This window comes from Sciurus carolinensis, chromosome 8 (assembly GCF_902686445.1).
Source record: "Sciurus carolinensis chromosome 8, mSciCar1.2, whole genome shotgun sequence".
Taxonomy (NCBI): Eukaryota; Metazoa; Chordata; class Mammalia; order Rodentia; family Sciuridae; genus Sciurus; species Sciurus carolinensis.
Window position 1 is genome coordinate 19,201,004 of NC_062220.1, and position 13,806 is coordinate 19,214,809.

At 38.9% G+C, this 13,806-nt stretch overlaps 1 protein-coding gene across 1 annotated transcript; it reads right to left on the minus strand.

The window, feature by feature from the left end:
• Positions 1–449: 449 nt before the first annotated feature.
• Stmp1 (short transmembrane mitochondrial protein 1) lies at positions 450–11,971 on the minus strand. Its single transcript, XM_047560949.1, has 3 exons — positions 11,847–11,971; positions 1,836–1,889; positions 450–968 (listed from the first exon to the last, which is right to left on the minus strand). The coding sequence occupies exons 1-3, from the start codon at positions 11,859–11,861 to the stop codon at positions 894–896; spliced, it is 144 nt and encodes a 47-aa protein (XP_047416905.1). The 5' UTR covers positions 11,862–11,971; the 3' UTR covers positions 450–893.
• Positions 11,972–13,806: the final 1,835 nt, after the last annotated feature.

Here is a 13,806-nt window from a genome sequence, read left to right on the forward strand (position 1 = left end):
GGAGTTCAAGACCAGCCTAGGCAACCAGAAGACTTCATTAAAAAAAAAAAAGACAAATTATATATTGGACCACATTTTTCTTAGGAGAAGCACTATTGTTAAATGTAAATATATCTTTTAATGTGAAAAGCCTTAACATTTCCTTTATCAACAACTTCACATTTATCCATGATGTAATGTCAAATATACCTGTAATCCCAAAAATGATTCTTTTAAGGAAAAAACATTCAGATCAAACACATCATTAAGGAAAAACACTTATGCTAAGTGAACTCCACTGGGACAAAAACCATTATTTTTCATATTTTTTAATTCCCCAGTTACTTACAAGATTCTTAGAATAAAATTTCTCAGTTAACAAATAGCATAATTGATTTATTAATTGAATTACCAACTATGGAGCTGCCTGATAAGAGTATAAAATAATGGATAATTCATCAGAAACTGGCTTCTAGATATTAATTTTAATTACTCTGAAACAAAATTTAATAACAAATGTTTAACAAGCACCCATTATAACTGCTAAACTGTGAAATTATCATTATTGGTATCTGATCAGCTATACAAAACTCACTAATTTTTCTTTTGACAAAAGGTAGTAGAAATCCCAAAGAATAGGGGAGAGGCGACTAATTAAAGGTCATGTTTGCTAATCTAGCACCATAATTCCAGTCAGCTGGAAGGAAGGCAGGGGAAGAGTCGAGGCTGTTGGACATATAAAGGGAAGTTCTTAACTTATGGCCCCACTTTTGCTCTGAGGCAACACGGGATCTATCAAAGAAGAAAACTGCTGTGGCTGGAGATGAAAACAAAAGCTTTGGGATCAGATGGTGCAGGAGGCCCCTCAGGAACGGCAGAATCAGGGTATCCAGAATGTAGTGCTGGAGTGGGCCTCAGGAACTAGGGGGCTTCTTCTTAGCTTCCAAGTCCTTTTTAATCTCTTCCAGTTTTTTAGCCAAGTTTGGTATCTTTAAAAAGAAAAGGGATTATTGTAAGGATTATTACACTTACCCAATTAACATTCTTTTACTTCTCTTCCTCCAAGGACAGTTCTAGAAGTTTTTATTTTCCTATGAAGGAGACCTGCTCAATAGTGGTATTTCTTAGACTCATTAACTATATATAAAAGGTATCAGAGGTTGTAAGTGAATGCTCTCTCTCTGAACACCAGATTCTGATTCTCCTTTTGAACATACACTTAGCCCCTCAATCTGAAGCCAAGTGAAAGTTGTTGTACATGTAAATAATTAATGTGATAGAAATCAGTAAAGCCCCTGTCTAGAAAGCCAGATGACTGAAATGAAGGTTGACAAAGGGAAGAACTTTACTACAAAACAAATCAGAAGTTAATTTCTTTCCTTTGCTTGTCTTTTTAAAACATCTCTGGCTTTCAACTTCCCCATCTACACAATAAGGTTAATATGACTCCCCACTTCACCAAACTCTGTCCTCCTTAAATGTGTTACACCACACTGATCCATCTCCAACATTCTTAGTCATCTCTACTACTGGGTATGAGGACTAAAAAGATTATCCAATCAATTTTTCAATTCTCAAGTATCTCATGATTTTCCAAAGAACAAATTTAGTATTACTCTGGACTAAGTAGCACAGCTCAAGATCATCGTGAGACCACCTAAACTGATGGGATTTTGCCCTCTTGTGGTAACATGGAGGACAGATGTTTCTGTGAGTTAGATTTTTTTCCACCCCAAAACAGTAGAAAAGCTTTCTATAAAATTCAGGACTTTCTTCTCAGACTTAAAGATTTCATTTATGCTAGAGTGCACACTTTACCTCAACAAAGACTATCAAACATGAATACGGCCACTTACGTCATAATTCTGAGCCAGATACATTCCAACCACGTTGCCAAAAGTAAATCCAAGCTGAAAGAATAGAACAGGAAGAGTTACACTGCATACCGAGCCCTGTGCCAACAGGACCACAACACACAGACAGGATCCTCCTCAGGAGCTAAGGACAGGTAAAGGACCTTGATGTCCAACCTAGGATTGTGGTTAGCAAGAGATGCACATTTTTCTCCTATAAAATAAACACAGATATACCCTCCTCCAAAATGTTAAAGAACATATGAAAGAAAAAATGATAGCAATGAACAAATCTACTCTAAATTCTCTTTGTCCCCTCACAAATCCCATAAACACTAGACTATAAATTCTAGAAATCCAAGTTGAAGTTCTGATTTTGTTGTTTAATGCTGCAATTTTTTGATTATGGATATTGTTATTCCTCTCTACATCAAATAAAAATTATTCAGTTAAAAATATTCAGTTGAATCATGGAATCTTAGAGGATGAAAGGACTCTCAACACTTCAATCTCTTCATATTTCAGAAGAGGAAGGTAAGGTCCAGGGAGTAAAGTGACTTACACAGGGTAATTTACAACAAGGAGTATAGGACAACCTAAACTACATAAGCACTCAAAAAATAAAATATGTAATGATAGAAAGGGAAACTCTGATGCACCACTGAGCTTATTAGCACTCTGCCATGGTGGAATTCGAAGGGCAGGATGCCTAGGCTGAGTGGGGAACAGGGGTCCAATTCAGTGCTGAGAGGAACAGTCACAATTTTTGGAAAACTATAAATGTTTATCCCCTTGGGGTAACTATTTTCCTGAACAAAAGCTGTTTCAAGAAAATCTAGAGTATTCCCTATGTGCCAAAAGGGTCAAAGCTCCTTAGTTTCAAATTTTAATAATTGTTTTTTCCCCTAGTAATTAAGAACCTCCAACTAAGTTTTAATTTCTAATCTTATAAATTCAAACTGGCATCCATTTCTTTCATCATTTTGTTTAATCAGTGTTGCTTTTGTCAATCACACTAGACATGGTAAAATAGAAAACCAAAGTGTGGCACTTAATGTGTTTTCAATCATACATGGTATGATCTAAACTTATCTCCAAATTGCGAAAGCATACAGAGGAACAGAATACACCTGGGTCCTTACTATACATGAACTTACTAAGCTTTAAACACCCAAAGTGGAATTTAAATTGGTTTGTCGTTAGCAAATTAAGAAACATAAAAAAGACTATCCAGTCTCTAATCACAGATCATTTTCTGACCATTTGATTCATCAGTAGTATCTTGGAAAATCATATTTTTACCAAGGAAGCACCAAGAAGCAGAATGATTTTTTTTTTCACTGACAGACTGAGATCACAAAGACAGAAGTTTTCTAAATCCAGAAAGATAATTTGCCAAACTAAGATTCCTACTCTTTACCATCACATGGTCCACCCCACCTCCACTCCCTGAAGAGAGCACAGAAAATGAAATGCCTTCTTTCCAAGCTCTCCACTAAATATGTTACTAGCATACCCTCTGCAATGATTTTGACATTTTAGAAATTTGAAAACATATCTACTTCTCACAAACACACTGGAAACCACAAACAGTAGGACACTAGAGGCCTGGGGATGGAGGAGTGAGATGAGGGAGATGGTGGAGGGGACCAGTGGGTGGAAAGAAGATGCTGGAGCTAACAGCCTCAGAAGGGAAGTGGAGACAGGCTCATAGTAGCGCACAAGAGAGGAATGGCATTTTCCGGCTCTACAATTAACAAAGCACACTTAGAATCAGTGAAGTGCCACAATCCGTTAGCCACAATTCTAAAACTCAAAACCCTATCTAAACCAATTTTCATCACAGCTCATTTGGCAGCAAAATCATATCTGACTTAAACAGATATATGACTGTCTTTATCACATTTTAGGGTGAATAATCATTTTTTTGCTATAGAAATAGAAATCTTTACAGGATCCTGCCCTCAACCCCACTGGAAAATGTTTAACAGCAAAAATTTCAGTGCATTTGATTACAAACAGCTATTCCAGACCCTGCTAGGTTGTTAAAGTACCAAGTTACTATGTAGTTTATTATCCTTCTAAAACCAGAAGGTAATTTAATTTTCCAAATATATCTGGGCCCCAAAATTTTAAGAGATTGCAGACTCCTATTACTAAAATTAACTTCATATTCAACCCTGCAGAAGGTTTAATTTGTCTCTGCACTTGGAGAATTTATATGATATACAGGAAGAAATGCTACATAATAGCAGTTATATAACAACAGTAAGGCAACACCCAGCACAGGATCTTGAATGGTATAGATGTTCTCCCATAACTAGAACCAAGTCATGCATTAAGTGGGAAAATGAATGATACAGTTAAGAAACCACACCTAAAAGGAATGGATGTACTAGAAGTTGTGCCTTTAATAAGGCTCTATGCTGAGGAAGTGTTAAAATTTAAATTAGAAAAGAACTGGAAGGGGAACTGACAGTGGAGAAGTAAGACACAAGATTGGAATAAGGATATCACTGGACTAAAAGACAAAGGCTTGATTAGAAAAGAGGATTCCAGTCAGAGAATGCAGAGTAACACCCATGAAGAGCTGGGCAGGGCTAGCTGACAGACCTTAAAAAGGAAGCAAAGGAATTTCAGTCCCATAAGATGCTAGGGAGCCAATGACTACCCTCCACCAGCAGAAATGTGATGAAAACACAGCTTTGGAAGCATTCACTTCGGAAAAGATTAAATACAGATTAGAGATGGGCCAGATTAATGTGGTAACATGAGAAAACATGCAAACATGAATGACTTTTCTTCTTAAATATGAATAAAGATGAATGAAATAGAATGGAGATCCAGAAATAAACTTTTAGATTTAGGGTCAAGTAATCTGCTACAGGGTGTTAAAGCAGTCTGTTTTAGTCAGCTTTTTTGCTGCTGTGACTAAATGATCTGATAGAACAATTACAGAGGAGGAAAGGTTTATCTGAGGGCTTGTGGTTTCAGAGGTTTTAGTCGAAAGAAGGTTGGCTCCATTCCTCAGGGCAAGGTGAGGCTGAACATCATGGCAGAAGAGTGTGGCAGAGGGAAGGAGATCACATCAGGAAGCAGAGAAAGTCCACTCGCCAGATATAAATATATACCCCAAAGCCATGCCCCAATTCCCACCTCCCCAAGTCACACCCTACCACTTCAGTTAATCCCTTCTGCGATTAATTCACTGATTGGGTTAAGACTTTTACCACCCAATTATTTCTCCTCTGAACCTTCCTGCACTGTCTCACATGTGAGCTTTTGGGGGACATCTCACATCCAAACCATAACAGTCAATGGAGAAAGAATAGTTTTTTCAAGAAATGGTATTGAGACAACAGAATAAAAGTGGATCCCTACTTCACACACAAAAATGAGTGCAAAGCAGATCAAAGACTTAATATAAGAGCTAAAACTGTAAAACACTTGGGAAAAAAAAAAAAGTAAACTTTCATACCCTGGGGCTAAGCAATAGTTTTCTTCGTTATAATACTAAAAGCCTAGAATGACAGAAGAGAAAATAGATACATTAGGTTTCATCAAAATTAAAAATATCTGTGTTTCAAAGACTATCATTAAGAAGTAGAAAAGAGGGCTGGGGATATAGCTCAGTTGGTAGAGTGCTTGCCTAGCATGCCCAAAGCCCTCGGTTCAAACCCTAGCACCACCAAAAAGAGAAAAGACAAGCTCTGGGTGTATTTCAGAGGAAAATCCAGGCTGGGGGTGTAGCTCAGTGGTAGAGGGCTTGCCTAGTGTGCCCAAGGTCCTGGGTTTGATCCCCAGCACTGTAAAATACATAAGCAAATAGATAAAAGATTTGCTTTGAGCATCAAAAAGGAAGGAGAGAGACAACCCACAGAAGAGGATAAAACATATTTGGGATACTTGAGAAAGAACTCTACCAATTAAATGATTAAAAGACAAACAATTTAATTTAAAAATAGGCAATAGATTTGAAAGGATTTCTCCAAAGAAGATACAAAAGGTCAATAAGCACATAAAAGGATGTTCAACATCATTTATCACTGAGGAAATGCAAATCAAAAATATCGTGAGATACCAACTCACATTCACTAAAATGACGGTAGTCAAAAAAAAAGTAACAACAAATGTTGCTGAAGATGTGAAGAAACTGGAACTTTTATACCATGCTTTTGGGGATATAAAATGATACAGCCACCTTGGAAAACAGCCTAACAGTTCCTCAAAAAGCTCAGCAGACAGTTAACATACATACCACAAATCCACTTAAGAGTATATACCTACAACAAGTGAAACATACATCCACATAAAAACTTGTACATAAATATTCCTAGCAAGATTATTCTTAATAGTCAAAAGATGGAAAAAACTTAAAAGTCCATCAACTAGTGAAATGACTAACAAAATGTGGTATATTCACAGGATGTAGTAATATTTAGCCAAGAAAAGGAATGGAGCACTGATTCATGCCATGACACAGATGAATCTTGAAAACACTGTGAAAGGCAATCCAAAAAAACCACATATTGTATGATTCCATTTTAAGGAAATACCCAGAATAGACAATTCCACAGAGACAGAAAATAAATTGGTTGTTCAGGGTTAGGGGAGACGGAAATGAGAAATGAATGTCAGTATGTACAGGGTTTCTTTCCGAGGTTATGAGACATTAGGTATAAAATGAGACAGTGTTGATGCCTGCAGTCTGTGAACATATTAAAAAACATTGAACTTGCCAGGTATGGACAGTGGCACATCCCTGTAATCCCAAGTGATTGGGTAAGCTGAAGCAAGAGAATCCCAAGTTCCAGGCCAGCCTTAGGAACTTAGGGTGACCCTGTCTCAAAAAAACAAAATGGGGGTTGGGGAATGTAGCTCAGTGGTAAAGCTCCCTGGATTCAATTCCTGATACAAAAACAAACAAACAAAAAACTATACATCTTAAATGGAAGAATTATATCTCAAGGCTGAAACGGTCATTAAAATTTGGAAAAATAATGTCAGCCACTGGGATGAAACTGAAGAAATCAAAGACAATTTAGAGGTTTCCATAATGTACTAATGTTTAAAAAGAATGAAAATGTGAGAAATGAAAAAAGGAGATAAACTGAATGAAAAAGTCAGATAAATTGTTGGTTCTGTATGAGAGCTCCATGAAAAATGTTTTCAGCCACTTTTTTTGTATGGACATACAGAAGCAGACCAGTCACAATACTTTACCTATTAATGTAAAAAGTCAAAACACTTTACCTATTAACTCTTAAAAAGAACAGAGCCAAATCCAAAGCAAACTCTTATCTTGCTTAACTCCTTCCCCAATCAAAAAGTTGCTAGCAAATAAAGTTACAATGTTTTGGGAGTTAGCTCCTGGTAATAACCTACAGTGGTTGACAATAACCCAAAGTATCTGTCTGAACTATGACTCATCGATTACATTTTCAAAGTGACACACCCAAACTCGAGTTACTGACATTCATTTTAGAAATCTAAAAATAATCTCATTTTATTTAGCAAACAACTGGCATTCAAAAGGGTACCTAAAGATGATTCACCGCCTGAGGTAAGAAAACCTACACCAACAAGAAAAACAAAATTAAATATTATTTAACATGAAGTTGATAATTTTCTTTCTCAATATCAAACTCAGCTAGAATGGTAGTCAAAAACCCTCTGCAAACCAGGTGCACACATGCCTGTAATCCCAGCGGCTCAGGAGGCTGGGGCAGGAGGATCAGGGGTTCAAAGCCAGCCTCAGCAAAAGCAAGGCGCCAAGCAACTCAGTGAGACCCTGTCTCTAAATAAAACACAAAATAGGGCTGGGGATGTGGCTCAGCGGTCTCTTAGTACCTCTGAGTTCAATCCTCGGTGGATATTCCCCTCTCCCCCCGAAAAAAAGACCTCTACCTTCCAAGGAGACACAAAAACAAGTAACCAATTTTTTATGCCTTAGTTTTTTTTGTTGTTGTTGTTGATGGACTCAACACCTTTGTTTTATTTTTTTTTTATTTTTATGAGTGCTGGATTAAAACCAGTGCCTCAGTTGGTAGGCAAGCGCTCTACCTTAGGTTTTAAACCTATGTGGAGAACATTATCAAATGAGTTTAACAATTACTTCAAGTAATAATAAAATTCACATTCTGTACCTTAAATTGAAAATCTAAGGATATAATCTATATCCCTTCTACTACTGTCACAGAAAAACACATTTTTAAGAGTAAGCTACATTTTATATTCAATAATTTTGCTTAAAAAATTAAAAAAGGGCTGGGGATATAGCTCAGTTGGTAGAGTGTTTGCCTCGAAAGCACAAAGTCTTGGGTTCAGTCTCCAGTACTGCAAAGAAAAAAAAAAAAAAAGAGAGAGACAGAATAAAGGGGGAGTGGATTGTTAAATCTTTAATTGCACCAGTAAGTTAAATAGGGTCACTCATGAAAAACCTGTAACACTCTGGAAAAGGGTGCCCCAGGTAGAACTGTTTGACTGTTCTCAAGGAAGCTGATGCAAATATTATGTTATGATTTAGAGTAGTAATGAGGCAAAGGACAAAGACCTACAATTAAATACAGCTGTCCCAATCCACAGGGGCCTGGTTCCTGGACCCCCTCAGCTACCAAAATTCATAGATGCCCAAGTCCTTCAATAAAATGGCATGGTAACCTATGTATACTTTAAATCATCTCCAGATTTCTTAGAAGTCCTAATACAATATAAATGCTATATTTTAGATAGTTGTTTTGCTGTATTATTTAGGAATAAGGTCAAGAAAAAAAAACATGTTTAATACAAATGCAATTTTTTTTCAAATATTTTTGATCCACAGTTGAATCTGCAGATGCAGCCTGCTAAGATGGAGAGCTAACTGTAAATGAAATCAATCATGAAGTATTGACCAAGCGCCTTGTACATCCCCTTACTAGGGCCCTTAGTAGTAGAGATTAACTGTCAGCATATTAGCTGGAATGTAGAGCCTTAAATAACCCTTCCAACTCAAAATATAAATTCTACACCAGCTAGCTAGTCTGAGAGTGGTATGAAAACTACCTGCTCTGCAAAATAGCGTGGGAATAGAGAGAACTTTTCTTAAATAAGCAATGGGAATTAATGGCTTAAAAAAAGAACATTTATTGACAGTTTATGTGCAAGGTAACATTATAATTCTTTTTTCATGAATTAACTCATATTCGACATAACTTTATAAAGCAGGTATTACCACTGCCCAGTTTCATGCTAGGAAAATTGAGGCAGAGAGCAATAAAAGAACTTGCCCAGATAAAATAGCAGGTAAATAATATAAAGAAGGAAGGAGCTGTGGGCTCTGGGGTCCACCTGTAATCCCAGCTTCTTGGGAGGATGAGGCAGGAGGATCACAAGTTCAAAGCCCTAAGCAACTTGGTGAGACACTGTCTCAAAATTAAAAATCAAAAGAACTGGGGATGTGGCTAAGTGCTTGAGTGTCCCTGGGTTCAATATCCAGTACCAAACAAAACACTCCAAGAATGACAAAAAGAAATAAACCAAAGACTATGTCAATATTTCAAATTTGGGGGGGCAGGAGAATAGAAAAAGAAATTAGGTGGGGTAGGGATTGGAAGGGAGGAAAGAGATAATGGGTCTAGACAGTGGAGTCTGAGATAGAGGCAGATATGAGATGGTTAGCTGACAGCTGATATCAGGGAACTGGACTCAAAGTCATTTTGAAGCTGCCTTCAAACAGGTGAAATGTGATGGCATGACAAGGAACACATTCCCAACAGGTGAGTCTGTAAAGAAGAGAGGAGGGTCAAGGGCTAAGCCTTAAACAACACATAGAAACCAAGAGCAGGGAAAAGCAGCCAGTAAAAACAGGAGAAATGTGAGCAGTTTCCCAACTGGTGAACCCAGATATGATCCCCTCAGTCCTGGGAAGAACCAGCGCCCAGAGTTGATCACCTTAGCTCTGCAGGTTTTTTCATGAAAAAATAATTCTCGCATGTTATAACATACAAGAATATTGCAAAGTACCAACATATGAGATCCAAAAGCCAAAGATCCAAAAGCCAAAGAAAGATTAAAAATGAGGTGATTTGAGTCAAAAGTGCTGCTGTCCTCAAGAAGAAAAACAAATGACAACAGCAACAGTAACCAGAGGTGGTAGGCACAGCAGTGGTACCAATTACGCTTTCCCTTAGAACTGCTTCCTTAAAATAACTGTAGTTTAATTAGGAACAACTTGTAGATACAGGGATGATGGACAAATATTTTAAGGAGAAGGGAACAATGAAAGGAATATATAAGCAACACAAGTGCACCAGAACTTCACTAAAGTCTTTACTGTATTAACTTCTTTTTAATTCTCACAACAAAACCATGACAAGGAAACAGAAGCATGAAAAATTTAAATAACCTACCCAAACTCCCACAGCTTGAGAATGATAAGAGGTAGGATTCTAAGAGGCCAACCTCTTAAACACTAGGATAAGATGACCAGCATTTTATAGATGAAATGACTGAAAACAAATAGAAAGACTTTCCCAAGTTAACAGAGTTAGTAAATCATCTGAAAGAAGAGGAATCAGTGTGAAAAGCAATGCTATCCACTGTTTTCAACAAAAGCAACAAGGAGGGGAGGCCAGAAGGTGAGAAAGTCCAGTTACTAAAGAGCTAGGAATTTAATTAATGGCTTCAGCATTTCTCCTTAAATGCTGAGAATTCTGAATTCTCAAGTCAGAATCCAAGTTTATATACAGTCGAAGTAAACTCATTCTGCAAAAGCACTTAAAAAGTTAATTGTGACTGGCCAATGACCTCTCCGTTTATCAATGAGCAACAGATGTAGTAGGATGCTCAATTATATCATCATACACTTAGAGGTTGATACTGCTTTTAACTGAGTGCTTCCTACAAGTAGATGACTGTAATTACTCCTAACTCCTAAGATGACACTGAAGAAAACTCCCACAGGCAAAGAGCAACCCTGTTTTAAACAGGCAGTTTAGATCAAGGATTCTCTCTTGGTTAATTGGATTTAATAACCAATCACTATCTTTCCAAAGAACATGTGGGAAATTAACTCATTCCCAGAGCACCAGGTTTCCACTGATCATCTAAAAGACACAGAATATCCGCCTCATTAGAATTAGAGACTGAGCTGGGCACAGTGGCAACCACACCTGTAATTCAAGCTACTCCGGATGCTGAAAGAGAACAGCAAATTCCAACCCAACCTGGTCGACTTAGCAAGACCTTGTCTCAAAATAAAAAAAATAAAAAGGGCTGGAGATGTAGTTCAGTGGTAGATCACCCCTGAGTTCAATCGCTAGTACCAAAACAATGATAAAAGGTTGAAAGCATCAAGTTTTGGACATACAATAACTTGGTGAAAAAAACTAAAAACTTTCACTTGGAACTTCGGCAAGTCCTCCTGGAACCTTTCTTCACCAGGCAATTCAGGAAATAGAGCTTTGATAGAAAATGCGTTTTTAACTCAAATAGAAGCCATGAGAAATAATCTGCTTACTCATGGTGATATTTATTTCTCCCAAAAGACGAATTCTGGGAAAAATTACTTGTACACCAGTGTCTGACTCACTCCTCACAGTCAGAAACTTATAAAAAGGTCAGGTGAGGGCTGCCTAAGCCTCTAACTGACCTCGTGAGGTGGCTTACTAAGGTTTGTGTCAATCAGCAGGCTCTAAGTCAGGGACAGGGCCTGGGCCTTTGTCAGGGGACCGGGGCGCGGAAGGAGGGACGACTACGAGAAGTCACTAAGGACCTCTAATGACCAAGCTTCCACGCGAGGATTACACAATGAACTCTCTGAACGCCCCTCGAAGTTGGATGCCTGCAGATGAACGCTGCAAAGGACTTAAGGAGAGCCTGTAAGAAAACCCCACAAGACTCCCCGAAAGGCGACCACAGTCGCGGGGCTGCGGGGACTGTCCGGCGTCCAGAGCCCAAGGGCCACCGGAGGTGCGGCCGGATCCCGAGACGACCCCCGAGCTGCGGGTCCTGCTCCTCGGCAGCTCCACTCACCAGGAACTGGAGCATGCTGTCGGCCGGGAAGACAAGGAGGGCCTGAAGGGCGGCTACAGCTCCGCGGGCCGGTCCGAGCCTGCCTCCCCGGCGCGAGGGCGGAGCCCGCCATCCGCTTCCGGGTCACGCCCCGCCCCCCCGTGCCGGAAGCGGCTCGCGGCGCCTCCTAGCGGAGAGTCCCAGGCTCGCCGCCAGAACCCGGCCGGGGAGGTGCAGGTTCCGAACCTGGCTGGGCAGCTTCGAACCGGCTTCTGTAAGGTTGCTCCGTTGCCCAGGTGTCTGTTATCCCAAGCACCCCCAAGATTCTGATGCAGAGCCAGGCTTAGGGCACCGTGGCCCACAAGGCGGGACGAAGCAGCGCGTCCCATCCCTGGTGCGCAGATCCAGGGAGCTTTCCCGACATTTACCCTGACCCCACGTGGACTCTGAAGGGCTACAGAGGAAGGCTGTACTTTTCAAAAGCTCCACTACGCATGAGATGAGGTGCTTAAATGGTTGGGATGGAGGCGTTTGGAGGCTGGCACAGCTATGAGCCCAGGTCCCGATTTCCTTAACCATCTGGCAGCCATGGGCAACTAACACCTCTGAAGTTCAGTTTCCGCCGTATAAATGCAGTCCACCCCAGCTACCTTGGGGAACTGTTGTGGGAACCAATACGACAGTGAGCTCCGGGATGCCAGAGCTTTCCCCAGGTCACACTGCTGGCTCCCTCGCGCTCCTGGTCTTCAAATGCCCCTCAGCACACACACAGTGAGCCCACCCTTCTCTGTCTGCTCTCAGTACCCAAATCAATTTGATCTACTCTATTAAGTAGAAATGGCTTCAAAAAAAAAAAAAAAGTCATATAAGCTTAAACCAAACCGGAATGCATTATACAGATACAATGAACAGCAATGGGGTATTAGGAATCATTTTCTCTACAGTCCTGCTTTTCTCCATACATCCGATTCATTGCTTCTCTCTGACAAACTGACGGAAGAAAGATCTTTATGATATCGGATTGGACAAAAAAATTAAGATAAAACAAACAGTAACCTATACCATAAAGTCAGTCAACAGACTGACAGCAAGTATCTGCAGAGAAAACTGAAAAAATTAAAGCTGTTCTGAATGCACAATCACTCCCTACACAGAAAATGGGGGGAACTAAAACATGAGGGGAAAAAAGAATGGTGAATAATACACAAATATGCAAATCAATTGAGATACTTTGTTTTACACCCATCAGATTGGTAAAAATTAAAAGTACAACTGAAGTATCATCAATGTGTAGTCACACAGGTAGAGGTACACTGAAGAAACCACTAAGAAAAATATTGTAATATCTAGTGAAAGGAAGGCTCTTAACCTTTAATGTGGGATTTCCACTTCTAATTATATAATCTGGATAAGCCCTCTTACCTGTTATGTCTCATCTAAAGAGACGTATATAATGATAATCACTGCAGTTTGCAAAATTGGAAACCGAAATGTCTGCCAATCCACTGATAGTACAGGGCATAATTAGTGTATTTGTACAACAGGATATAGTAACTATTCAATAATCATAATAAACAAATATGAGAAATTATAAAAACCATGCCAAATGAAAAAAACCTGCAAATTGCTCCATATAGTATTATAACACACGTAAAAACATAACCAACTTGCAAAACGATACCATTTAATGCCTATGAATATACACACATGTAATGGAAGTATAAATCATATGGGAAAGAATAACAACGAGTTCTTGACAGTGGTGATTTCTCAGAGGGTAGTAGGAGAGTGGGATCAGGGACTTCTCATTGCTATCTATCATATTTCTTTTCACAAAAAAATACCTAAAAAAATGAGTAATTTTAAGATTTGAAAAAATTGGGTGGATGACATGAGTAAATATCTTGATGTTTATTATACTGATCTTATTTGTATGATTGAAACAGTAGATAATTTTTAAATAAAATACTTGAATTGATTA

Bases quoted from the DNA above. Each gene is read 5' to 3' on its own strand.
- Stmp1 (XM_047560949.1), bottom strand. The intron at 969-1,835 runs GTAAGTGGCCGT...TTCTTTTTAAAG, and splicing joins ATCTGGCTCAGAATTATGAC to ATACCAAACTTGGCTAAAAA.